At 49.1% G+C, this 25,321-nt stretch overlaps 1 protein-coding gene across 4 annotated transcripts in view; it reads left to right on the top strand.

Annotated features, from left to right (window-relative positions):
- The window catches only part of Axin2 (axin 2), a 30,332-nt gene extending 12,632 nt beyond the window's left edge, over positions 1–17,700 (top strand). For all 4 annotated transcript variants that reach the window (XM_087909847.1, XM_087909846.1, XM_087909845.1 and 1 more), the window contains exons 4-11: positions 6,540–6,642; positions 9,062–9,202; positions 9,333–9,832; positions 10,065–10,259; positions 10,528–10,758; positions 11,473–11,568; positions 12,835–13,002; positions 16,227–17,700. In XM_087909847.1, coding sequence (XP_087765973.1) covers positions 6,540–6,642; positions 9,062–9,202; positions 9,333–9,832; positions 10,065–10,259; positions 10,528–10,758; positions 11,473–11,568; positions 12,835–13,002; positions 16,227–16,353 — 1,561 coding nt within the window. In that variant the 3' untranslated portion in view covers positions 16,354–17,700. The remainder of the gene's footprint in view (positions 1–6,539; positions 6,643–9,061; positions 9,203–9,332; positions 9,833–10,064; positions 10,260–10,527; positions 10,759–11,472; positions 11,569–12,834; positions 13,003–16,226) is intronic.
- Positions 17,701–25,321: the final 7,621 nt, after the last annotated feature.

Genomic DNA, 25,321 nt, shown 5'->3' with positions numbered 1-25,321 from the left:
GTTTGAAACTGTCTGGCTTCTGTTGGCCGCTGTCCTGTAGCCTGGCAGGCTACACAGGACTATTTGGGAAGAGAGTGGCTGAGATTAGTTTGGGACTCTGCAGCCTGGTTTTTTTTTTCTTTTCTTTTTTTTTAACACCTCCTGGAAGTTTTTATTATGTTGCCTCAGTTTCCCCAAAGTGACAGATACTCTTCAGGGAAAAAGTCAAAGTTTAAGGAAAAACCCATCATATCCAGGCATTGGTAGAACATGTCTTTAATCCCAGCAGAGGCAGACGCAGACAGATCACTGAGTGTTCATAGTTCAGCCTGGTCTATGAGTGACTTCCAGGACGGGCTCCAAAGTTACACAGAGAAAACCTGTCGGGGGGGGGGGGTGTAAACCCCACAAAAACTTTGGCATTAGTGAGGGTAGGGTGCACATCCTTTATCCACCAGGAATGAAAAGTTTCAGAGAACTGGTTCCATTTTCATAATTGGCTGAGCTCTTTAACTGTCCACACAAGGTAGGGGGTGGAAATCATTCTTACTTATTTTATGTATTTGAGTGTTTTTCCTGATTGTATATATGCATACTACATGTGTGCCCAGTGCCACCCTCAAAGAACCCCCCAAAAACTCACATTATTCCTTAATAGACCTTAGTTTTTTGTTTTGTTTTGGTTTTGTGTTTTGTTTTGTTGAGACTGAATCTCAACTATGTAGACCAGGCTGGCCCCAAACTCCCAGCACTCTGCCTCCCAAGTACTGCGATTAGAGGCATATCTGACCCTAGTTTGTTTCTGGATAGACCAGAATATTAATAACCAAGGTGTGCTTAGGCTGTGGGATGTGAGGTTGTGTGGACCGTCTGTCCTCCTGTCTCCCGCACCATCATATAGCTGGTGGTTTTCCTCTCTGGTTGTGCCTGCTATCCTGTGTGGGTCTCGTGCCTGGGCTTGGTATCTCGGAAGCTTTACTCTGCAGAGCAGTAATTACGGATTGTGTAGGAGCCTCATTGCTACGTGTAAAATAAGAGCAAGCTGGTTCTGAATGGAGGCATTGAGTGAATCTCTGAAGCCCGGTGCCCTTTTCGGGAGACTTCTGTGAGGCTTCTGTTTAGGTTTCTTAGAGACTATTTTTGGCTTGCGTCCTGGCGCTTGGCTGAGTTTCAGTCCCTGTCACAGAGGTGTTTTTCTAGGTTCTCCATGAGATAACTTGGGTGTGGCTCCATCCTCGCAGGACCCAATCAGCAAGGTAGGCAGTGACTTCTATACAAGAAGGAAGTAGCCTCACATGTCCCTAGCCATGGCAGAGGCAGAACTCAGACCCAGAGATATTATCGGGACCAGTTGCCTTTGAGCCTTTGAGCTTCTTTGAGTTTTTCTTTTTGTTTACTACTGCTCATAACTCTCCTGAATCCTTATTTATTCCCCCTTTAATCTTTTCTTTGAATGAAAAGGTCTCACATAGTTAGCCCAGGCTGGTCCTCACATAGCCCAGGCTGGTCTTGCATTCATTCTGTAGCCAGAGATGCTTATGGATATCTGGTCCATCTGCCTCCGTCTCCCGAGTACTGGCATCAAAGTTAGGTGCCACCATACTTGAGTTGCCAGGCACAGACTCTAGGGGCCAATAAGGGCCACTTTAAGGGCCAACAACGCATCCCTTGGTGGGTTTTCTTTGAAGGTTCCTGGCGGCGTAGTCTCCTGGCCATGTAACGGTGTCTTGTGGTGGCTAGATATTGAGGAAACCAAAACGCCAAGAAACGGTACCTGCGAGACTTAGAGTTTGGGGGTTCAGAACCTCCCGGTCAAGCGGTCATTCCACTGGACTCCTCATTACAGATGTGCCCACAAGCATGGTTAGACAGACTAAAGGGGCAGTTGGCATTGACCTCCCCCCAAGAGCTCCTGGGAATTATCTTAGTGGGGGATGGAAGGGTGTCCAGGAACAAGAGCCCACTTATGGGACTTGCTCATACTTAGAGGCGCCTGTGGGTGTCCGGCTACCATCCACTGCCCAGCATAGGATGCCCCCCCTCCACCTGGAGTGGGGTGATCCCCAGTCTCCTGCTTGAACAGGCTTGGCTTGAACTAAAAGCTCCAGGCAGTGTGAAGCACTCTCTGGCCAGCCAACCTTGGATGTGTGCATCTACCCTGTTGTTGGGCGGTCACCGGGGATTCCCAGGGCTGGGATTAGACCCCTCTCCAGAGCTCTGCCAATTGTGGGCCTCGTGCAGATGAGAGCACCATGTGAGAAATAAAGTGTGTGTGTGTGTGTGTGTGTGTGTGTGTGTGTGTGTGTGTGTGTTGGGGAGAGGGGATGAAAAGCAAAGCTGAATCGCTTTCAGCTCATTGTTCATCTGGGGGAGCTTAGGGGGGATAAGAGGGTAGCAGGCCCCTTTGAAATGTGCTTGAACAAGTGAATAGGAGCGCCCCATAAAGCATGAAAAGAACCCTGGCTGCTTCTCTTCTTCACAATAGCCTGCCTGGGCTGCTGGAGGCTGAGGGGCTGAGGGGCTGGGGAACAGGGCTGGCTGCCCTGCTGGGAGCTGGGAGGGGACAGGGATGAGGGGGGAGGGGGGGACTAGAGGCAGCTTTCAATAGACTCTAGAAGGTTGGAGTTCATTAGACACAAGTGCAGGGAAGCAATCATCTCATTTGCGACAGAACCAATTAAGTCCCCTGGGCCTTTGCAAGAGGCTTGAGTAGAAGGTGGGCAGGGCTGGGCCAGGCCTTGGTTCTTCTTCCTGGGACCTGCACGCGGTGGCCTAGGTGTGTGGGGGCAGACAAGTCCCATAGGCCACCTCCCAGAGCCCAGCACTAACTTCTCTTTTGCCATTAAGGAAAAAAAAAGTCACTCCTAAAGATGGCTGAGGTATTTGAGTCTCCATCTTAGGCCCCCGAGAAGGCTGTTTTACGAGCTTGTTACTCTGCAACCTCCATTCTCGGGAGAAGTGGCTCTGATTTTTTTCCCCTCTTTTGAAAGTTAACTGCTAGACTTCCAGCAAAATCCTAAACGCCAATCCTGGGAGGGTTAGGAACGAGAGGGGCGTGGGGCTAGGCCCGAGCAAAAGTGATACAGGGCACCAGGCTCATGGGAGCCGCTGGTGCTTGGCTCCCCAAGTTCGAGGACCATCAGGTGAGGGCACCAGGGTTCTCGGCCTTTACTTTTTGTAAGGAGTTGCTCCCGTCGTCAAGATTGGCCGCATTTGACGGTAGCTTGCTTTTGCTCTCTGTGTCCCCCTGCATCCACACAAGATGACCTTTCTCCATTCCACAGAGTGGGTGGCAGGAATCATCTTACTTAATTATTTTTATTTCTTCATATCTTACATATGGTGTGTGTGGGGGGTTGGTCTGGACACTGGGGAGTGCATCTGAGTGAACTTCAAATATTACCTTATCTTACAAACCAGGCTTTTGATGTCGGCTGTGATCGGTGGCTGCTTCAGAGTGGTTGCCAAATGTGGGCACGCGTACGCTCGCGCCTGCTATTTCAAAGCCACCGGAAAAAGTGACATTCAGGTTAGGTCAGGCCCAGTGGAGTCAAAGGGCTAAGCTAATTGGCTCGGCTTAAATGGCAGCTAAGTGGAGTCTACACTTCAAAATCCATGCGCCCCAGAAACAGCTGGGCCCGGCAGCAGGCTCGTTAGCTAAAATGTTTATAATTAAAGGAGACCGTAGAGGGACCAGACTCCGGTTATGAGCAGCCAGGATGCTGGTCATAAACTTCTGGAGCCCGAATAGAAGAAAGAAAGGAGAGGCCCCGTTTGGAATGAGGGGCTGTTTTGGAAGAAGATTCCTGGCTAGGGGGAATTAAAGCCATATTTCCAGAAAGGCGCCTCTAAGCCTCTTTGACTTCTCCAAGCTAAAATTCCGCCTTTTGGCGCTGAGCACAAGTTGCCTCTCCTATGATTATGTCCTTCACCTGCCCTGGATGTTGTGAAAGGTACTTAGGAGATCATTTATTCCCTTGCCCATTGCTCTGGCTGTCACCTGCCCACCGCCCCCACTTCCTACTCTCCTCTTTCCTACCTTATATGGAGAAAGCATACAAGACAGGAACGACTCGCCTGCCATGGATTTCTGTCCCAGAGGAAAGGCTAAGGATTGCTGGTGGAGACACAGGGCAGCGTCTGGGGAGAGGTGTCTGGGGTGCCCTCCTAGGGCTCCACTTCTCTGCTACAGCGTATGTGTAGCAGTCAGGGGTGCAGCCTCTGCTCTCTGTGTTTGAGCTCTGGGGACCAGACTCAGCTCTCCAGCTCTCTTACCTACTGCGCCTTCTCACTGGTCCTCCCCAGGACTCTTGAAGCCCAATATAAATTGGTCTAAGGTAGCTCTGTGTGGATAGCCACCTCTCACTGTTACGACCCCAGAGGAAGAGTTGGTCAGGAGAGGAGTGTCGTCTTTTACGCAGACCAGGGGCACTAACTCGATGTGCGCCCCACTCCACCTGGCATTTCCATAGCCACCGAGTGCCAATGGGAGAAGATGACTTCACATTTCCCAGTTGTCCTTATCACGTGACCTCTCGGAGCTTCGGGGATGGGCCCCCAGGTTTAAATCATCAGGGTACTTGGGAGCTTGAAGGCAGGCTTCTGAGTTGAGGATATCTGTTCTGCAGTTCATCAGTGACTGAGGTTGGGAGTTTGATCATTTCTGGCCACCTATAAAATGCAGTTCCTGTGAACAAAAGCTGATTCATGTGTCTGAAGTAGCACCTGAACTTGCTTTGTGGGAGCCAGCGGCCTTGGGCTGCAGTTGCTGGCCTCGGGTAGGGTCCTCACACTGCTGGTGTCTAGACAGCCGTTCCACGGGTGAGAGCAATGGCACGTCCCTAACATCAGCATTAGGTGCTGCATTAACTCGCTGCATTTAAAACCGGCATGTCCTCTTCACCATCGAGAGACGCCCTTGGTGAGTTAGATACTTAACCTTGTGCCTGCTGCTTTTGACCTCCGCTCACCCACCTCCCAGGGCCCCCCAGTGTAGTTAGTCCTCCTATGCTTTTTAGTCAAAGTGGGAGTTAGTCACACTGTTGTCCTGGCTGACTCTACTTTGTCCCCTGGGGGACCCTGATCTGTGACCTAAGCCGCCTTCCAGCAGACAGTTAAGATTCTGGAGCAAACAGTAATGGTCAGCCATCACTTCTGGACGTTCTTACACAGACGGACAGTTCTGATGGGGTGAAGGGTCTTTTCTTCCTGGGGTAACTAAACAGCAGGGAAAGGGGAACAGACAGTGCATCTCAGTGTCACGGGGACTCATCAGGGAAGCATGTGACCTCGTGGTCTCTGGAAGGGACATCTGCAGGGAGAAGTCTTACCTTGGCCATTGTGCTCCTAAGACCGAAATTCATTTTTGGTTATGTTTTTAAATGGCGTTGGCCCCTTATTCTTCCTGCCACTTGCTAATTTGGATTTGTTCAGGTTTTTGAGGCAGGGTCTCACTGAAGAGTAGGCCTGGAACTCAGTGATCAGCCTGGGATTAAAGCCTTGGGCCCCCATACCTGGCCATGTTTTCTTTTTTAAATAGCTTGAAAGATATGGGTCTGGAAAACTCACCCAGACCCCGTTGGCCACATACTCACACATCAATTTTAGATTTCAGCCTCTTCCTCCCCAGTGAACTTTCTCCCTGCTCTTATTTGTACTTTGTCAGGTGCTTGCTACTTTTTTGTTTTTATTATTATTATTATTATTATTATTATTATTGAGGAAAAGTTTCTCTGTGTAACAGCCCTGGCTGTCCTGGAACTCCCTTTGTAGACCAGGCTGGCCTCCAACTCATAGAGATCCGCTTGCCTCTGCCTCCCGGGTGTGCTGGGATTAAAGGCCTACACCACCGCCACGTCTTGGTGCTTACCACTCGTGAACATTGTTTTTTGCCTTATTTTTGCATACGACCCTGAGACTCTCTTAGGATATCAGTTTCCTAAGAGGAGTGGAACCTTTTGTCCCGTCTCTCCACTGACCTCTTACAGAGGGAAGGTATCTAGGTACGGTCTGGCATGTTGTAGATACTTAAATGTTTTGATGAGTTCATAGCGTGCCTAGGAGGGACTTGGCTCTTATGTGCATGCCCCTTCTGTGTCTTTGAGTCTCTGATGACTAGGGAAGAGCACCACAAGGCGCTTTATAAAAGCACCTTCCGAAGAGAGTTGGTCATGACTTACTGTTGGAACTTACAGGCATCTTCATGCAAAGAGGGGCGAGCCCTTAGGTTTGGTTCCTAACGTGACCTGACAACCTTTTTCCCTGGCACCGTTCTCCCGACTTAGATATCAGGCTGCCAGAGGACCAAAGGAGTCCAAGGCTCCTTGGGGACACAAGCTCCTCCCAAACTGATGTCCCTGTGGCTGAGAGAGGAAGCCAAGTTGCCACAGAGGACAAAGGGCAGGATTTGATGTTTGGTCTTGGGACGGGCCCTTCCCCGTGGGGACATGATTGCACCGGAGATGTGTGGCTCCTTCCCACGGAGGCGTGTGGCTGTTCCTGCTGGCAGAATCTCCAGAGGCATGTGTGAGTGATGTCTGGATTTTATCTTTTTTTCTTAGAGATGGAATCCCTCCGTATCGCATGGGGAGTAAGAAGCAGCTCCAGAGAGAGATGCACCGCAGTGTGAAGGCCAATGGCCAAGTGTCTCTACCTCATTTTCCGGTGAGTCTAGACGGCACGGGTAGTGCTGTTTCCTCGGGTCATGACTCTTGAAAAGAGCTGGGAGGTGGAGACCAGCATGCCTGAGATCGGTGGGGTAAAGGGAGAGAAAGGAATTACTGCAATGGGAAACTTATGTGATCTTGGGGGGGTGTGGTATTAACAGAGGGACACTTGATAGTTCCTGAATTGAAGAATGGAAAGTTCTCTGAAAAAGAAACCACATATCACTAGGGCTTCCTGCATTCCTGCTGAACTGGAAGTCCCCTCAAGGCAGGGAGCCTCAATGGAATCATGTGCGCACACGCGTGTGTGTTTGTGTGTGTGTGTGTGGGGCATTTGTCTGCTTGACCATGTTCCATGTGAGTGCAGTACTCACAGAGGCCAGAAGAGGGCATTAGATCCTCTGAAACCGGAGTTATAGATGGTTGTGAGCTGTCAAGTGGATGCTGGGAATTAAGCCTGGATCCTCAAAGAAAGCAATGGGGGCTTTTAACCTCTGACCCCTCTCTGCAGCTCCAGTTTTATCTGTTAGCTTCTGTGTGCGGATCTGGTACTGTTCCTGTCACACAGATAGTTCAGCAAACCTGAGGTGGCTGATGTTAGGAGAAGCTCGGTGTTGTGTCCCCCTGCTCTGCCCACCATGGAAGGAAAGTTACCTCCCTAGGACTCCGCTCCTCCTGCACAGCTCAGTCACTCGCCGTCTGTCTGTCTGTCTGTTTACAGGGACTGTTTTACTAATACAGTCCTAACCTTTCTCGTGTTCCAGAGCTGGGCTCTCATGAGTCTGTGTCTGATGAGTGCTGATGGGTGGGCTGTTGGAAGTAAAGCTTCCTGAGGGAAGCATCCACCCTCAACTGAAGGAAGCTAACAGGTTGCTCTGGGACCTTCCCTCATACACTTCCTTGAAGGCAGCGAGCACAGGGTTCACTAGGCTCGAGCGCCCATAAGCCAGTTCCCAGGCCGTGGTCTTTCTACAGTAGCCTGCTCTCCGGGGGATAGGGAGAAAGCAGGGGCATCCAGGGTAGAGCAGGTGTCTGTCCCGCCATTCTCCCTGGCAGCTTTGGAGAGTCCGGCTGATCCATTTGGTTGTAGGCTATTCAGAAAGCTAACACATGGGACTGCGAATTCCAGGTCGGTCACCTCAATAGGGTTGCAGGTTGTTGCTCTCCTCAGACCTCCTGGAACAGACGACAGTCACCTTGTCTTAAAATGAGCATACTGAGATTGCTTTAGGGAGTGACTTCTGTGATCCTCCCCCGCCTAGATCTATAGATGACAAAGATATTTGAATGGGGGTGGGGGTGGGGATGTGTTAACCAGAATTCTTTCCCCCAAGCCTATAAATCAGCTGTTTTTTTATCCTGGGGTATGCAAGTTGATTTTGGGGTGCAGGTTCATGGAGCCAGCCTTCCTAAGAACCGCCATCCACAAGGGCCCTTCCTTCCCCTGCTCACGTTTCTGCAGCTAAGTGGTTGCCCTGGTGAGGCTGGCTGGCTCTTCAGCTAGGGAGAGCAAGTTGGCTTTCTGCTCTCCCTACCCCAAAAGAAAAAAGGCAAAGCAAGAGAGAGAGGAGGAAGGAGGAGGAACAAGTGGAGAGGTGGGGGGATGGGGGGAGATGACAGGGCAAGGACAGAAAGCCGGGCGGTGGGGGTTCTCGCCATTTGCCGCTCTTGGCAGGCTTTCTCGATTCCTCTTTTTATATTCCGTACTTGGTTTGGAGATGTTCCGTTTTCCCTTGATAGATCGGCTTCAGGCAGCCAAGCTCAGCAGTGTTCTGCTACTAGCCCGCAGCAGCTTTCTTCATTTTCTGTACAAAGAGAGCAGGAGGAGGGGAGGAGGAAAACGAGGGAGATGGAGGACGGTGTTGAGACAACACTACCTCAAAGGTGCGCAGTGTGCGGCCAGGAAATAAATTACCACTTCTTCTCTGATCTGGGGCCGGTGACTTCCCTCCCCCTCCCTCCCCCCTGCCTCTTTTCCAATCTTATTTTTTTTAATTTCCAACTCCCTTTCTGTTTAGACTCTACTTTTTATTCCTTGAGTTGGTCTCTCTCCCCTCCCCATCTCAGAGGGCTGCCTTTTTTTGATGTTTGACAACAGTCTTTGAAGATTTTCTACTTCAGAGTAGCTACTGATGGGCTGGTTGTACTACAGAGAGAACAAGCAGGGCCTCTCGGAGTGCGACCAACTGCTCCTGCCCAAGGCAAATGCTGGTGGGGACCATGGCTCTCCATGAGGCCGCGGAGCCCGCGCATAAAAGTCCTGAGCTGTGCAGTCCGGTTCGCCATCCGCTTTCCACCCAAACACGGGGACTTGAGAGCGCACACCGATGGGCCCCACAAGCTCCATCCATGCTGCTGTGGCCAGCGCCCGCCTGGCCTGCTAAGGGTGCCTCCTTCCTTCCTTCCCACACCCTCAGAGAACGCACCGTCTGCCCAAGGAGATGGCGCCTGTGGAACCCGCGGCCTTCGCCGCCGAGCTCATCTCCAGGCTGGAGAAGCTAAAACTGGAGCTGGAGAGCCGCCACAGCTTAGAGGAGCGGCTGCAGCAGATCCGGGAGGTAGGGCCGGCCGCAGCATCCTCCCGACCCCTGTGCATGTGCATGCGTGTGCCAACCCGTGGGTGCATGAACTCGGGGTGTGGAAGGGTTGCTTCCTCGTTCACTTCCCCCTTGGTGCCTCTCTTTTCAGGATGAAGAAAAGGAGGGGTCTGAACAAGCACTGAGCTCACGGGATGGAGCGCCAGCGCAGCACCCTTTGGCCCTCCTACCCTCTGGCAGCTATGAAGAGGACCCACAGACCATCCTGGATGACCACCTGTCCAGGGTCCTCAAGACCCCTGGCTGCCAGTCGCCTGGCGTGGGCCGCTATAGTCCCCGTTCCCGCTCCCCGGACCACCACCACCATCATCGTCAGCCGTACCACTCCCCGCTCCCGATTGGGGGTAAGCTGCCCCCTGTGGCTGCTTGCCCACTCCTCGGAGGCAAGAGCTTCCTGACCAAGCAGACGACGAAGCATGTTCACCACCACTACATCCATCACCACGCTGTCCCCAAGACCAAGGAGGAGATTGAGGCAGAAGCCACGCAGAGAGTACGCTGCCTTTGTCCTGGGGGTACCGAGTATTACTGCTACTCCAAATGCAAGAGTCATCCCAAGGCTCCAGAGCCCCTGCCTGGCGAGCAGTTTTGGTAAGTGGCTAGCATCCTTGTCCCCCAGGGTAGGGCTTTTCTCCCTGCCTGAGTCCTGAACAGGTGCGAAGTGGGACCAGGGTCACAGTTTAGCTTCCTGGAGGGGCCTGGGCATGGGTTTAAGTGTGGGAAGTGACATCCTGCCCTCCCGGTACCCTTGCGGGACGGCCATACTCCAGAAGTCTTGGCATTCTAATGAGCTGTCTGGATCTGTGTTCTTGGTTCCCTACAGTGGTAGCAGAGGCAGTACCTTACCGAAACGAAATCCGAAAGGCACAGAACCGGGTCTGGCCCTGCCGGCCAGGGAAGGAGGGCTGTCCAGTGGACCTGGGGCCCCTCAGCTCCCTGGGGAGGAAGGAGACCGTTCGCAGGATGTCTGGCAGTGGATGCTGGAGAGCGAGAGGCAGAGCAAGTCCAAGCCCCATAGGTAAATACCACGCCCTGGGGCTTCGACACGAAGGCTGTGTGGGTATGGCTATTTCTGCAGTCTGTGGAAAGCCAGTGTGACTGCCATCTTAGTATTAGACACTGGGCTGAGGAGACCGCAAAAATGTCATGTTTTGGCATTGACCCCTGCTCATGTTATGGTAGAGTTATTTTCTTCTCTCTCTCTCAGAATAGACAAGTTTCTACTGAAGTCACATTTTCCAGTTTTTCTAACCCAGTTTCTCTCCTGCTCTTCATGTCCCGTTCAGTGCCCAAAGCCTAAGAAAGAGCTATCCATTGGAGTCTGCCCGCACATCCCCAGGCGAACGGGTCAGCCGGCACCATCTGCTGGGGGCCAACGGACACCCCCGCTCAGTGGCCCGGGCTCACCCGTTTACCCAGGACCCTGCAATGCCTCCCCTAACCCCACCCAACACTTTGGCGCAACTGGAGGAAGCCTGCCGCAGGCTGGCAGAGGTGTCAAAGCCCCAGAAGCAGCGGTGAGTGGCAGTGTGGAAGGCAGTCAGCAGGGGGGTGGGGTAGAGAGACTCCTGAACCATCTCTGGCTGAAAAGTCTCCTTTTCAGTCTCTGGAAGTCATTCTCTTTGGCTCGGTTCATTTGTCAAGAGTTCAAGCAGGGTCTTTGAGGCCACTTATTTCTCCCACACGTGGGATGGTTCCGTGTAAATCCTTACGAGTGTCCTTACTTCATGTGAGGCAGGTTAGATGGGCCTATGAGTAGCCATGATCAGGGGAGAATCAAGAGTCTTGAGCCCTTTGTCGGCACTGAGATGGCCCTGTTGTGGGCTCTTCTAGAATGTCCGTGAACACGAGGCCTTGGTCGGGTTTCTGCAGGAATGGAGGTTGAGTTGGGTCTACATCTCTTTAGGAGGCCAGAGTGGTTTTCTCTGCTTCCCCAATGCCATGGGGGATGTGAGCTTACCTCTAACATCTGAGCCAGTGGTCCTCAACCTGCAGATCATGACCCCATTGGAGGGTCAAACAACCCCTTTCACGGGCTCACTTAAGACCATTGGAAAACATCGATATTCACATTGTGATTCATAACAGTAGCAAAATTACAGTTATGAAGTAGCAGCGAAGAGAATTTCACGGTTGGGGGGGTCACCACGACGTGAGGAACTGTGTTTAAGTGTGCGGTGTTAGGAAGGTTGAGAGCCACTGCTCTAAACCCTTGACTGCTTTGTCCTCAGGTGCTGTGTGGCCAGTCAGCAGAGGGACAGGAACCACTCGACCACTGGTCCGGCAGGAGCCACACCCTTCTCTAACCCAAGCCTGGCTCCGGCAGAGTGAGTGTCCCCTCTCAGGCATGGCGGGGATGCTTGGAATGGCTTCCACTTCAGGGCACATCATGGTCTGGAGTCATGTGTATGTGGAACTCCATGTTTGAAGTGGCCTTGGTAAAAGCAGATGTTGCCATCAGCAAGGATCATGGGAAATCTGCCTAGTGAAAATGCTGCATCCCAACCCAGGGTTTCCGGGGCTCACAGGAATCAAAAGCTAGTGCTGAAGCCATTGTCAGAAGGGTAGGAGGGTTGACTCCAGATGCCCAAGTTGTAGGACTTGGAAGCTCGCAGGCCTGGACAAGTCTTTGTGTCTGGCACCCCAAGCATACTCTGCTCGTAGAAGATAAAAAGCTTGTCCCAAACTAGGCCATGATTCTTGTTGAAAATGTGGACATTACTTGGGAGACTGGACTTTGAACCCTAGACAGAATTCCAAATGTGCCAGTTCTAAAATGCTCTAGGTAACATTTTCTTAGCATCTTCATCCTGAGCAGTGACTAACGTCTGAGGTCCCGAATAAGCCGCCTTCCCGAACCTTTTCCTTGTTTTAGTTGGCTAACCTCAAGTCTGCCAGCTGCTACCCTGGTGACTCTTGTAGCCATTCTCCAAACAGAATGAATGGAACAGTTAAAATGACGGCGGGACTGGGGGTGTAACTCACTGGTAGGGTGCTTGCCTAGCAAGCAGGAAGCCCTGGCTAGCTCCTCTTCAGCACCACATAAACTGAGGTGAAGGCGGGGTGATTAAACACCAGCTATTGCAGCTCTCTGGAGCTGCAGGAAGGAAGGTCGGAAGTTCAAGGCCAGCTTTGGCTGCCCAGCAAGCTTAGGGCCAGCCTGGCATATATTAAACAGTGGGCTATTATCCCCCTGTGAATGTGGGTCTGTGGCCATGATAGGTAGGCCTCTTAGGTGTTTGAGCTCCCACTGGCCATGGAGGAGCCCTGGCTGGTAATTGCCTTCATGGCATTTCCTGGACCCAGTGAGCCTCATGCAGGCAGTTCCTCAATACTGTCTCTTCTCTGGTCTTCACTATTGAGTGTTCTGTTGTGCTAGCCTCTGAGAGAACCCAATTTGAAGGCATTTGAAGGATACGATATCAATTTCTAGTCAGGACAATGACCCCTTCCCTAATGCTCTGCCTGTCTCTTTAGAGATTGCTACCTCTGTCATCTGAGGGTCCCCCATCCTTTGTAGACCCCGTCTATATGGTTATGAGTGTGTATCTGCTTTGAGATGCTGAATTTGTGGCATCTTGTCTTCTTTTCAGTCACAAAGAGCCAAAGAAACTGGCAAGTGTCCACGCTCTCCAGGCCAGCGAGCTGGTTGTCACTTACTTTTTCTGTGGAGAAGAAATCCCGTACAGGAGGGTGCTGAAGGCCCAAACCTTGACCCTGGGCTACTTTAAGGAGCAACTCAGCAAAAAGGGAAATTATAGGTAAGGATCCCACCACCTTTCCTGCTCTGGAGTTTGCCCGGAGCGCCTCAGTCTTTGTAAGCCTTGGGTGGATTTTGGGAGTGCTGTGGGAACAGCATTGAGTGGGCTGCTGGACATCGAGGGTCTTTCTGTTGACTCTCTCCCTCAACTCTAACAAGAACAGCCATAGGGGGAGCCACTGAGAGGGGCTGGTTCTCTGGAGGACAAGGAGTTCCAGTTTGTTTAACCAGGAAGCAGGGCTCTGCTTCTGGTAGAGGCTCTGCCTGAAATTGGAGGCCCCCTTGTCTGTTGTGGTGGGGACTGATTAGGGAGAGCCCAGCGCCACTCAGGGGCTGCCATGTTGGAGGCTCAAGAACAGGGCTTTTGGGAGCCACCAGCCTCTTCCTTGCTCTCCCTGGTGAGCACGATCCCTGGGTTTGATAGGCCACCTGTAGCAGCCATGTTTGTCTAAGAGAGAACTGGGCCTGTGGGCAGTCAAGAGGGCGAATAGGCTGGCCAGTCTCCTGCTTGGCCCTGGGCTTCACTGTCCCCTCCCTGCCGCCTGGCCTCTTTGTCTCCCTGGCAGTGGAGGAACCCTTATCAAGGCCCATGCTGACCTTGATAGGTCCTTGAGAGTATCCCAGGACTAAGAATGATGAAGGCCAGCTCAGAAACATTTCTTAGCCTTCTGAAAGGCAGGAGATGGCCATTTCCGTTCATTTAGCAGTAGATCTGCCCGGGCTCCCCCTGGAGGGAATGCAGTGTGTGTCCCAGGTGCAGAACACCAAGCCTGGACAAAATGAGGCAGACAAGGCACTCAGGGAGGCCTCCATTCTTCACTCCCCAGTTGAGTGTCCCAGTTGAGTGTAGAGGCTCAGCCCATGTGGATGTCCAGAGCTCAGGTGTGAGGGGGGAGCCTGAAGGACGCTCAGCTTCTGGGATGAGCCCTGGCCCCGGGATGAGCAAGCCTGTGGCAGGATGCTGAGTTGCCTCACCTTCCCTGCTGGATCCTATCCTGTGTGGCTGCACCAGCCATTCTGTCCTGGAGTTCTTTTGGTGTTCCCAACAGTGACCTTTAGCCGGGAGAAGGACCAAGACCCTGCAGGCGACAGCTTACTGGGGTTGGCAGGTGTATAGTTGAGCCTAGGCTATTCCCTGTCCTACCTGAGGAAGGAACCATTTTCAATGTTATCAAAGGGTCTGGGGAACAGGCCTGGCTGCTGCCTTTAATCTTGACAGAGACACAGGTGAAGCTAATTACACAAGTGTGCACCTCCAGGGATTCATTTTGATCTTTGCTTTGACTCTGCTGGACTTTGAGGGGAACCGCAGGTGACCTTCAGGGGGCGAAGGTGTCACAGCACATCGCGTAAGGGGCCCACAGGGAAGGGCCTTGCTCAACCACTCCGGCCACATCTGGCTCTGATTTTTTTCCCCCCCTAAGGCACATTTAATAAGCCTGGCTTTGAAGCTCTGGCCTCCCCTTTAATGCACAAAGACTTGCACAAATGGTCCCCTCTCAAATTCTTTCCTGATTGGATCAGGCTGTGGCAAGGCCCTCCCACCCCTTCTTATCTCCACTGTTGGGCTTGGTGTGTCCTCCTGGAGGTGGGGGTTGGGCAAGAGAGTTCCGGGCGTCTCTCCCCAAACCAGGGCCTTGACTCCCAACATTGCAGTTTGTACCCCTAACCCCCACCCTGATGAAAGAGAGCCCAGTGAGGCTGGGGTTGGGGAGCTGGGACCTGGGCCGTGTTGAGTAATCTCACCATGGCAGGAGATCAGAAAGCAAACAGCTCTCCAGACATGCCAGGCGCCATTGGTGCCAGATGTCGGGAGAAGGCAGAGTTTGCCACATGAAGCCTGGTGCTGTGGAAAACCCGGTTCTTGGAGAAAACGAGGGTGATGCAGTGTGTTTGAAGTCCTGGCGGTGGTGGTGGTGGGGGCCCGGGAATGTTGCCTCTCTCCCTGCTGGAAGAGGTTGTAATTATGGAAAAGGTCAGCGCATGTTTGCCCAGAGGTGCCATGAAAGCCCAGCGTGGTAAATGCTAGAGGGGTCAGAGTTGGAGGCCGGGAGGTATTGGCGGTCTGGGCCCTCTTGTTTGGGAAAAGGACTCCCCCTTGTTGTCCCGACTCCCCTCCCTATTTTCTTTCCCCCTAAGGCTTCACTAAGCATTTTGACTCCTGTGCAGTGTTGCACCCCTTAAGTGACTGGCCCTGGACAGCCAGCTCAGCCACAAACGCCCTGGCTAGACCCAGCTTCCTTGAACTTAGCCTGCCCCCTTAATTCAGTTCACCTGCTCTAACCAGGGAACGCCACAATTGACTGAGGAGGAGTCATTTTTATTCATTTATTTTCAAGAGAAGGTGCCTCAGCCCTAAACATGAGGCAGAATTTTATGTTTTAGTGGCTCCATAGTTCCAGGGGGGTGGTGACCTTTTGCCTGAGAGTGGCCTTTATGGTCTGCAAGGGCCAATTCACAGGGAAAGCTTAATCCACTTGAGGGGGTTCTCCGTTGCTGGGGACAAGGAAGAGGCTTTGTTTAGGGTCCTCTTCAAGGCATGGGGTAAGCCTGACCCAGGATGGTTGGTTGTACAGAGTGTGAGGACCTGAGAGAGGCTGTCATTTGCGTCTGTACGTTTAGACAGTCTGAGAAGGGGGAATGTTGGAGAGGGAGAAGAGGAGTCTTTAATTAAAGGCGGGGTTGGGAGGCTTTAGTGTTTGACCCTCGTGAGGTGGGGGAAGCGGAAGAAGGGATCCAGGGACAAAAGGGTTCCATGCCCAGCTTGGAGCAGGTGAGTCGTCCTAGGGTTTCCTCACCTCTTAGGCTGCGTCCAAAGACTTGGTGAATGGCCGCTGACTGATGCTAACAGCCAGTCAGCCTTCTACTTCTCCAGGCTGAGCTGAGTCCTGGGTCCCTGAAGGATCTCCCTGCCCTGCCATTACAAATGAAGCCCGGGTGCTTGCGCCTCTCCTTCTCCTCCCTCAGAAAGAGGTGGGGGGAAGGAGAGTGTCCATGTTGGGCGGGTAGGTGGCAGCAGTTCTGGCTAGAGGCTGAAGGCAGGAAGAGCCTGGCCTTCCCACCCCCACAGTGCCTCTGCCTGGCCCATCTGGCAGGTGGACTGCCCTCATTCATCTGGTATGGACCACGGTTTGCAATGTACTTACCAGTCCGCGCAGATGCCCAGCCTGGTTCTCTGCTGGCAAGACCATGCCGTCTCACCAAGCCTTCCCGTCTTCTCTTAAGGTATTACTTCAAAAAAGCCAGTGATGAGTTTGCCTGTGGGGCAGTCTTTGAGGAGATCTGGGATGACGAGACGGTGCTCCCCATGTACGAAGGCAGGATCCTGGGTAAAGTGGAGAGGATCGATTGAGCCTCGGCCCCAGTGTGCGCCCCGTGGACCCGAAGCTCAGAGACCTGTCTCAGCCCTGTGCGACAGCCACAAAGTATTTTGAAGGAAAATGAAACCAATTAAGAAGACGAAGTCAAGGAAAGAACTGGCCCCTGGGCCTCCAGGAGGGGTGGGGCGGTGGCTGCTTTTCAGTGTCCACGAGCTGGGGGCTGAGATCAGAAAAACCTGAACTATTTATTCAAAACATGACCACTCTGGGCTATTGAAGAGGCTGACTGTGTTTGAGAGACTGCCATACATAATATATGACTTCCTAGGGATCTGAAATTCGTAGGCTAAGAGAAAACTGTGTATAGCTTGCCCAAACAGGAGTCCTTATTGATATTTATTGAACAGTCGATCCCCCTCCTCCCCCTCCCCCCATTTATGCTGCTTTAAACCTGGAAGTGGAAGAGAGAAGTTTGGTTTGCTGTCTACACTTAGGAGCCGAGCTGGGAGTGCACTAACCGTTCTTCATGAACAGACTCTGCTCTGCATGGCATTTCTCCGAGTGAGGACGGGCTTCTCAAGAGATAAAAATGGTGCCCACATGCAGAGATCAGTCCCACCCCTGCCATGCTGCTGTGCTCGTCACAGAGGTCTTGAGGGTGGGTTGTGACAGATTCCTCACCGCTTTGGAAATGTCATGTTGGGTAGGGGCCATCCAGAGTGGAAAGAGCAGGGAGTCTTAACCCCAGGGACCAGAGGTTAGACCATCTGTGTACCTTCCCCTCTGAGTCCTAGAATCCCTGTAGCTGAGGCTGCTGACCTTCACGGCCTTGTGGTTCAGGCTGGCTTTTTTTGGGAAGCGAGAGTCCCTTTTCCCTTTGGTTAGTCTCTGGACTACGGCCATCAGGACCCCACCCTTGTCCCCCCGACCGTGTGAGGACATGGGCACCTAGCAGCACCTCTCCTCCGTTACCTTCCCCTTGGCGCTCGGGTTTGTGTTCAGTTAACCTGTACGTCCTGTTCGCCATCCTTACTGTACTATAGGCCTGTGTATAGTGTAGGGCAGAGTGTTAACCCACTGGCTAGTGTTTGACTTGGGAATCGGTACAGTACCTGTACAGACACGGGGACCCACTCCGTGCACCGCCCTATATTCAGGGCTCAAGCTCTCCCTTGGTTTTTGAAAGGGGTTTATGTATAAATATATTTTATGCCTTTTTATTACAAGTCTTGTTACTCAGTGACTTTTGTCATGGCATTTTGTTCTACTTAGACTGTAAATTATGCATTATAAAGAGTTCATTTAAAGAAAATTACTTGGTACAATAATTATTGTAATTAAGAGATGTAGCCTATATTAAAATTTTATATTTTTCAAAACGACAGCCTCATCATTGGATCCCCCAGGGTGGGAGTGGGACTGGGGACCATTTTGCACAGGAATGTCTGCATGTGGCTTCCCCTTGCTTAAGCCGTGTTCTGCCTGCAGTGAAGCACGGTTATATGAGCTGACCGAGTGGTTTTCTCAGTCTTGGTGAAAAGCTTCCGGAAGGGGGCTTGTAGCCAAGGGATAGCCAGTCGAGGCCAGTGGGCTTCGAGACTAATGCCATCCACCCTTTCTGTCCTGGGATCACACCTTCGATCAGCTACAGCCATCATCCACGCTGCAGGCGGGTCAAGTGTCAGGAACAAACTATGGGTCCTCAGTAGGAGTCATGAGGGGCAGCTTGCCCTTTGATGGTGTGTGTGACCTTGCCTTAGACATCAGCTAGCAGTAGCTCACTCTGTCACGTGTGCCTCACATGTGCAGCTCAGGAAGCCAGGCTGAGGTGTGAACATAGCGCCCACTTGAAGTCCTATGAGGGAAACTTTGTAGAAGTCTGGTGATGGGTGGGGTTTATGGGTGGTTGTTTCTTTTCATCTTAAAGCCTTTTGATTCAGAGGCAAGGGGGGCTTACCACCCAGGTTTGAAGCCGGGCAGTGGTAGCACACGCCTTTAAACCCAGCACTTGTGAGGCAGAGGCAGGTGGATCTCTGTGAGTTCAAGGCCAGCCTGGTCTACAAAGTGAGTTCCAAGACAACCAGGGCTGTTACACAGAGAAATCCCGTCTCGAAAAACCACCAACCAAACAAAAAGGCCCAGGTTTGAGTCCCAGAACTACCACGTTCTGTGTGAGTGCCTGGCCTGGCCATTGTGGTATGGAGGGATATAGCTGAAATAAAGAATCACTCAGGTTTATTTACTGTGGTAAGAATATTAACAATGCAGCCTCCATTTTTTAAGTATATGAGATTATTAACTACATTAGTGACTATTGTACAAGTAGAACTCTGTGTGTGTGTGTGTTACATTTGTACTTGAATGTGCAGAGGTGTACCTGCCTGTGGAGGCCAGAAGTCAGGTGTGTTTGTTTCTCCTGAGATAGTCTCTTACTGAACTTGGAGCTTGACCGGAAGCTAGCAAGTGCCAGTGATCCTCCTGTCTCTGTCTCTCACAGCATTAGAATTACAGGCAAGTGTGCAGCCGTGCTTGTCTTTTTCCCTGGGAGGTGGGATCCGAATTCAAGTCTTCATGCTGTACAGCAGGAGCGTTTACCCACTGAGCCATCTCCCCAGGCCTGGGATTCCTCACCCCTCAGAATTATTTACGTTGACTGGATGATAAATCAGTTTGCCCTCCTCTCTGCCCAGCAACTACCATGTTGCACTCGTAACTATTTCTAGGGTTATTTTATGTGTGTGTTTCGCCTGCATGTGTCTATGTGCACTACATGCATGCCTGGTGCCAAGAGGTCAGAAGAAGACATCAAATCTCTGGGTACCAATCCTGGGTCCTTTATAGGAGTAACAAATGCTCTTAACTACCGAGCTGTGACTTCTCCAGCTCTATGACTATTTTAAATACGTAAAAACATTTTTTAAAATCTAACTTATTTTATGTTTTGTTTTACTGTTTTGCTATGAGTGTTGTATCCCCTGGAACTGGAGTCACGGACAGTTGTGAGCAGCCGTGTGGGTGCTGGGAATTGAACCCAGGTCCCCTGGGTTCAATGAACCACGGAGCTGTCTCTCCAGTTCCTATTTTAAATTCTTCTGAGTGAAGTCATGCAGTTGTATTTATCCTTCTGTGACTAAAACTACTTAGCATGTAGACCCGGGGTTTATTTAGGTTACACACACAGGTTGCGGTTTTCAAGGCTGAGCAGCAGTCCATTGTATACACATACCACATTTTCTTTAGCTCTTCACCCAGCAGCAAGCATTTAGGTGAATTCCGCATCCTGGCTCTTGTGAACAGTACAGCAGTAAACACGGGAATGCAGATAATTCATTGAGATCTCGATTTTAGTACTTGATAAATCTCCAGAAGTGAAATGGCTTTTTTTTTAAAAAAAAAAAAAGAAAAGAAAAGAAAAAAGGAGTCTCCATAACTGTTTTCCAAAGTGATTCTACCATTTCCTTTCCTGTGAAAAGTATACAGAACTTGTAAATTCCTCATGTACCTATGAACACACTTGCCTTTTATTTTTATTTATTTATTTGTGTGTGTATAATGTGCATATGTGAGTATGGCACACATGGTGTGATGAGTGTCTTAGTTTAGGTTTTTATTTCTGTGAAAAGACACCATGACCACAGCAACACTTTTTGTTGTTTTTGTTTGTTTGTTTGTTTGTTTTTAAGATAGGGTCTCTCTGTGCAGCCTTGGCTGTCCTAGAGCTAGCTCTGTAGACCAGACTGGCCTCAAACTTACAGAGATCTGCCTGCCTCTCTGCCTTCAAAATGCTGATATTAAAGGTGTGTGCCGCCACCACCCAACTCACAACAACTCATAAAGAAAACATTTAATTGAGAGCACTCACGTAAGTTTCAGAGGTTCAGTCCATTGGGAGCATGGCAGCATGCAGCAGACATGGTGCTGGAGCTGAGAGTGCTACATCTTGCAAGCAACAGGAAGTTGGCTGATTCACAATGAGGGAAGCTTGAGCAAAAGAGACCTCAAAGCCCATGCCAAAGTGACACACTTCATCTAGCAAAGCCACACCTCCTAACAGTGCAATTCCCTTTGGGGGCCATTTTCTTTCAAATACCCACAATAAGTGGGAAGATCCCTTTGGGAGTCAGGTCTCCTTCCAAGTTGTTAGGAGGCAGGGTCTTGTGGAGGCCCAAAAATGTGAACCTATTACTACCTTGACCAAATGTCAGAGAGTTAAACTTACCTCTATTTCTTCAAGATGATAGTGTTTCTACATCGAACAAAGGTCCCACCTAGATTTAGACGAGAGAGTTCTGCTCTCTCAAGGCTATGGTCAACAGGTGTGACTAATAGCCAGACCTTGTCAGGAGTAGAGAAGTAAACCTATAAGTTTCTACCTCAAACAAAAGTCTAAGGATCCAACTAAGTTCCTACTCCCTTAAGGAGATAACAATGGATTCCACCCAGGAAGTGGTTTGCCTACAGAATGTTTTGGTCCAGCAACAGAATGTTTAACTAAGAATGTATCCCATAACCTTTGACTGGTCTATATCCTTGTATCATGTCAATGCAGTTCTTTTACCTTACTCCTCCTACCTTTTGGGGTTGGGGGTATTTTAAACAATTGGAAATTAAATGCTGTAGAGTTCACTGCTCGCTGGACCTCCCTCCCGGTGCAATCCTATTTTTCTGCTTTATTATTTCATTCACGTCTTTGTCCTTTACTAACTCTTCTAATCCCCATGCCCCTACCCTGGTAAGTGTTATCTTTGTCGAAACTGGTCTCTGACAGGGTCTCTCTTGTTCTTTCCATGCAGCACACTCTAGGCCCTTCAAGCTTCCAGGCAGCTCTCTGGTGGTGGGCACCTCCTATCTCTCCTCAGGAGTCCTGCCACTGCAGAGACACTCCACCCCTCCAGCTTTGTTTGCTTGTTCATTGAGGATAGGGTCTCACTTTGTAGCCCTGGCTGTCCTGGAACTCACTATGTAGACCAGGCTGGCCTCGAACTCACAGAGATTCGACTGCGTCTGCCTCCTGAGTGCTGGGATTAAAGGTGTGCGCCACCACATCTGGCATGTCCAGCTTTTTTATGCAAGTTCTGGGGCCTGAGTGCAGGTTAACATGCTTGCCCACCGAGCATCTTAACTGGCCCTTTTTGTTTGCTGTTCTATCAGTCACGGTAACAGGCATGAGAAGACAGCCTCACTTGCATTTCCCTGAAGATTGTTGGGTCAATCTGTCCTATACCTGCTGATTATTTATATGCCTTTGGAGAACTTTCTTTCTCTTTAGTACAGTTTTATTTTTATTTTTTTCTTATTATTTTTATATCTATGGGTGTTTTGCCTGCACATATGTATGGGCACCACGTGTGTGCCTTTGCCTGTAGAAGAGTGTAACATGAGATTCAAAGAGTAAAAAAACCTCTAAATGGTTTACATGTTGTTAAAAATATATACAGGCTAAAGGTTAAAGTTCTCAGACAAAAAAAAAAAAAGAAAGAAAGAAAGAAAGAACAAGTAGCCTGGGAGGCAGAGACAGACGGATCTCTGGGAGTTCAAAGATAGTCTGGTCTACAGAGGGAGTTCCAGGACAAAGATATGCAGAGAACCTGTCTCAAAAAGCCAAAAGTTAAAAGTAAAAATAAAAGAAAATAGAAGTTAAAATAAAGCCACATAAAGATGGAAAATACACAGAGAATTTTTTTTAAGTTTATTAAAATATAAAAGTTTCCATTTTCGCCCCTCCTCCCAACACCCTCCCACTCCCCCCACTCCCTCTCCTCTTCCCTCTCCATCCCTAAGAGCAGTCCGGGTTTCCTGCCCTGTGGGTAGTTCAAGTTCCTCCCCGCTCCCTCCAGGTCCAGGAAGGTGAGTATCCAAACAGACTGGATCCCCAAAAATCCAGAATATGCAGAGGAAACCAGTCCCAGAGTCATTGTCAATGGCTTTTTAGAAAGACTTCGGGTCAGCCACATTCAGGGAATCCAGCCTCCTCCAGAGAATCTGGTTGGATCAAGCGCTCCTTCAGTCTCAGTCAACTGGCCTTAGTGAACTCTCATTAGATCAGTCCCCTTGTATCAGTGGGTGATCGCTACACAGAGAATCTTGATACTGTTTGCTATTGTGCTCTCTTTAAATTGTTTAAATGCTGAGGAAGGAGCAACAGCTGCTAAAAGATATTTGCTTATAAATGCTGCAGAATCAATCCAAGAAAGGTATTTTGAAAATACCTTTGCTTCAAAATTGAAGTCAAAAGGTATGTTACTTTGGAGAAGAGATTTTGCTTTTGTTTCCACAGAAAACGAGAGGCTCTGGATTTATTCAGAGTTAAGAAAAATTATCTTTGACCAAGGGAGACCACCTGAGCAATCTCCGGTAGTAACAGATGGCCCAGATGTCTGAGTTCTTCATCCAAAACAAGTTCAAAACTGCTGCCTGAGATGATCAAGACTCACAGGATACTTCAGTCAGGACTTGATCATAACTCTAAATTTTCTTTAGGTCCCCATAAGATTATCAACGCCCCCAACCAGCTGGAAGTAGCCTGGAATACTACGTCCACATCCCCCAAAAATGAACTATGGATATTTTCCTTCATTTTTTTTAAAAAAGAGGGGGAAGTGGTGTGGGAGAATTGTCTGTATTCTGTCCATCATGTTTTAAATAAACACTGATTGGCCGGGCAGGAGGTGTAGGCCGGGAAACCAGACAGGAAGTAGAAATGATGCAAGGAGAGCAGGAGAATTCTGGGGAGGAAGAAGTTGATTCCTCCCACTCCTGTCCAGATCATCAAAGCAGCAGGATGTGAGCTGCCCCACTGAAAAAGGTACTGAGCCACATGGCTAACATAGATCAGAAAAATGGGTTAATCAAGATGTAAGCATTAGCTAATAAGAGGCTAGACCTAATGGGCCAATCAGCTTTATAACTTATAGAGCTCTCTTGTGAAGGCGTAAGTCACAGACAATCCCACACCAGTTTGGAATTATGATTAATAGAATGGTTATTTATTCAAAGGGGAAAAAACTTACAGATTACCGTCCCAGACAACAGCCCCTCCGCGCGAACAGGAAAGGAGTCCAGGGGCCGGAAACGGAGCCGGAAGACAAAGACAGAGTGGAGGACAGCCGTTGCTTTTTTTTAAAGGGAGAGAGACCACGCCCCAATGGGCTGGTAACTCAGCGGCGATTGGCTGAAGGAGCTGAAGGAACTCCCACAGCATCTCCCCCTTTTGTTTAAGTAAGAGAGTTCTAAGCCTACTACGCAATTATATACAATAAGTACAAACCTACGAAATTATATACAATAAATACAAATATCCTATTCTAACTAGCTTAAGTCTTGTATAACAAATAACTTGGCCAAGTCATGAAAGGAAAGTAACTACATTTATATAATCTTCAATCCCATCGAAGATCTGAGAAGGGAAATAATGTTATCTGAGTAATTAGGAAGTGCAATCAAACAACTTCCAGAACATGTACCAAATCGCAGAGACAACTGGCTACCTGGACAAACACCCAAAGTCACATTTGCAGCGTTGAAGCAACCAACTTTGGCTAAGGCCTGATGTAACTGACATACCATTTTCAAAGGCAAGAAACTTCAAAACTATCTTACCCTGTCTTGGCAGGATATGACAGTCTTGTTTTATCCATTTACGGATATTCTGTAACTCTGTCAGTAGTTGAGGTATGAGCATTTCTTTACCCAAAGGCCAGTTCTGCCAAGAAGAAAGGCTCCAGGTGGAGTGTCTTTGGTGCTCAACATTCTCTCGGGCATAGATCAGTGTTGCCAGGAGTGATTGTGTCTCCCTACCATAGAACTCTGAATTAGATTAAAGGCCATTTTCTACAGCTCTTTGAAGAGGTTGAAGATTATCTATCTATACTGAATATAATCTCTATATATCTAAAGAACCTGATTAGTCTAATTATAAATGACAAACTTAGATGACTGTTGATCTATATAATTCTCAATATCTATCTAACTTAAAAACTGAGATAATAAACAACTGTGCAATAAATGAGGACAATGTGACTTCCAAATATAAACAATGTGCAAGTATACATTGCAATATGGTAAATATATATATATCAATACATAAACAATATATAAGTATCTTAATCAGAGGTAGAAGTGTACAATGCAATATGGTAAATATACATATATCAATACAATATATATATATAAATACATAAAAATGTTTTAAACAGAGGTAGAAGCATGAAGCATGCATGCATAAAATAGTCAACATAATTTAACTTTGTATCAATATATAAGAATCGATACCAATATGTTTGTCTAAAAGCAATAACTCACAAGTACAAATCTATTTATCCCATAATCCAATTATCCCTCTTTTTTTTTTTTAAGATTACTGTGCTTATAAAATTCCTCCCCCAACCCTCAACCATATACTAATTATAACCAACCCCTAAATGATGTCCCTAAACCCAAGGGCAAACTTTATTGGGAGAGGGGACGTCGTTCTCTAGAATTACTTCCAGCTGTCATGGGGGCGACGTTCTTTCTGGGGGATCCTGTGAAAGTAAAATGATGGTTAAATTTCAAGATCAATGTCTTTTAAAATTGCAAATAGTCTCTGAGTATTTTGTGGAGGTCTGGCCAGAATGTTGTACAAGATGTGCACCATTTCAGCACGTTGGAACCGTCTTGTGCAGCTGGTACCCAAAACAGGTCTTGTAGTAGCGCTATCAGTATCATGACGTCATATCAACCAGGTGGAGTTGTTGTTATGGGGCCTCATCTTCTTCCTGGAAACTTCAAATGTCACTGTAGGAAAAACTCATTGTTCATTGTGGAAAACTTAAACATTAATTATATAGACGTATACATGAATACCTATATTCAATGAGAGACATGATAGATATATTTAATGAAGGTATGATAGATATGAAGAAAAGTAAAGATGTTTTGTAAACTCATATTTCTTTTTGTCCCATATCATGGCTCTTGACATGAGACAGAAACTCCAGAAACTCTGGGTTTTTCTTTAAA

The sequence above is a fragment of the Myodes glareolus genome, chromosome 9 (genome assembly GCF_982192425.1).
Source record: "Myodes glareolus chromosome 9, mMyoGla1.1, whole genome shotgun sequence".
Classification (NCBI taxonomy): domain Eukaryota; kingdom Metazoa; phylum Chordata; class Mammalia; order Rodentia; family Cricetidae; genus Myodes; species Myodes glareolus.
The sequence above is the reverse complement of the archived record's forward strand: the minus strand, read 5'-3'. Positions and strand labels throughout refer to the sequence as shown.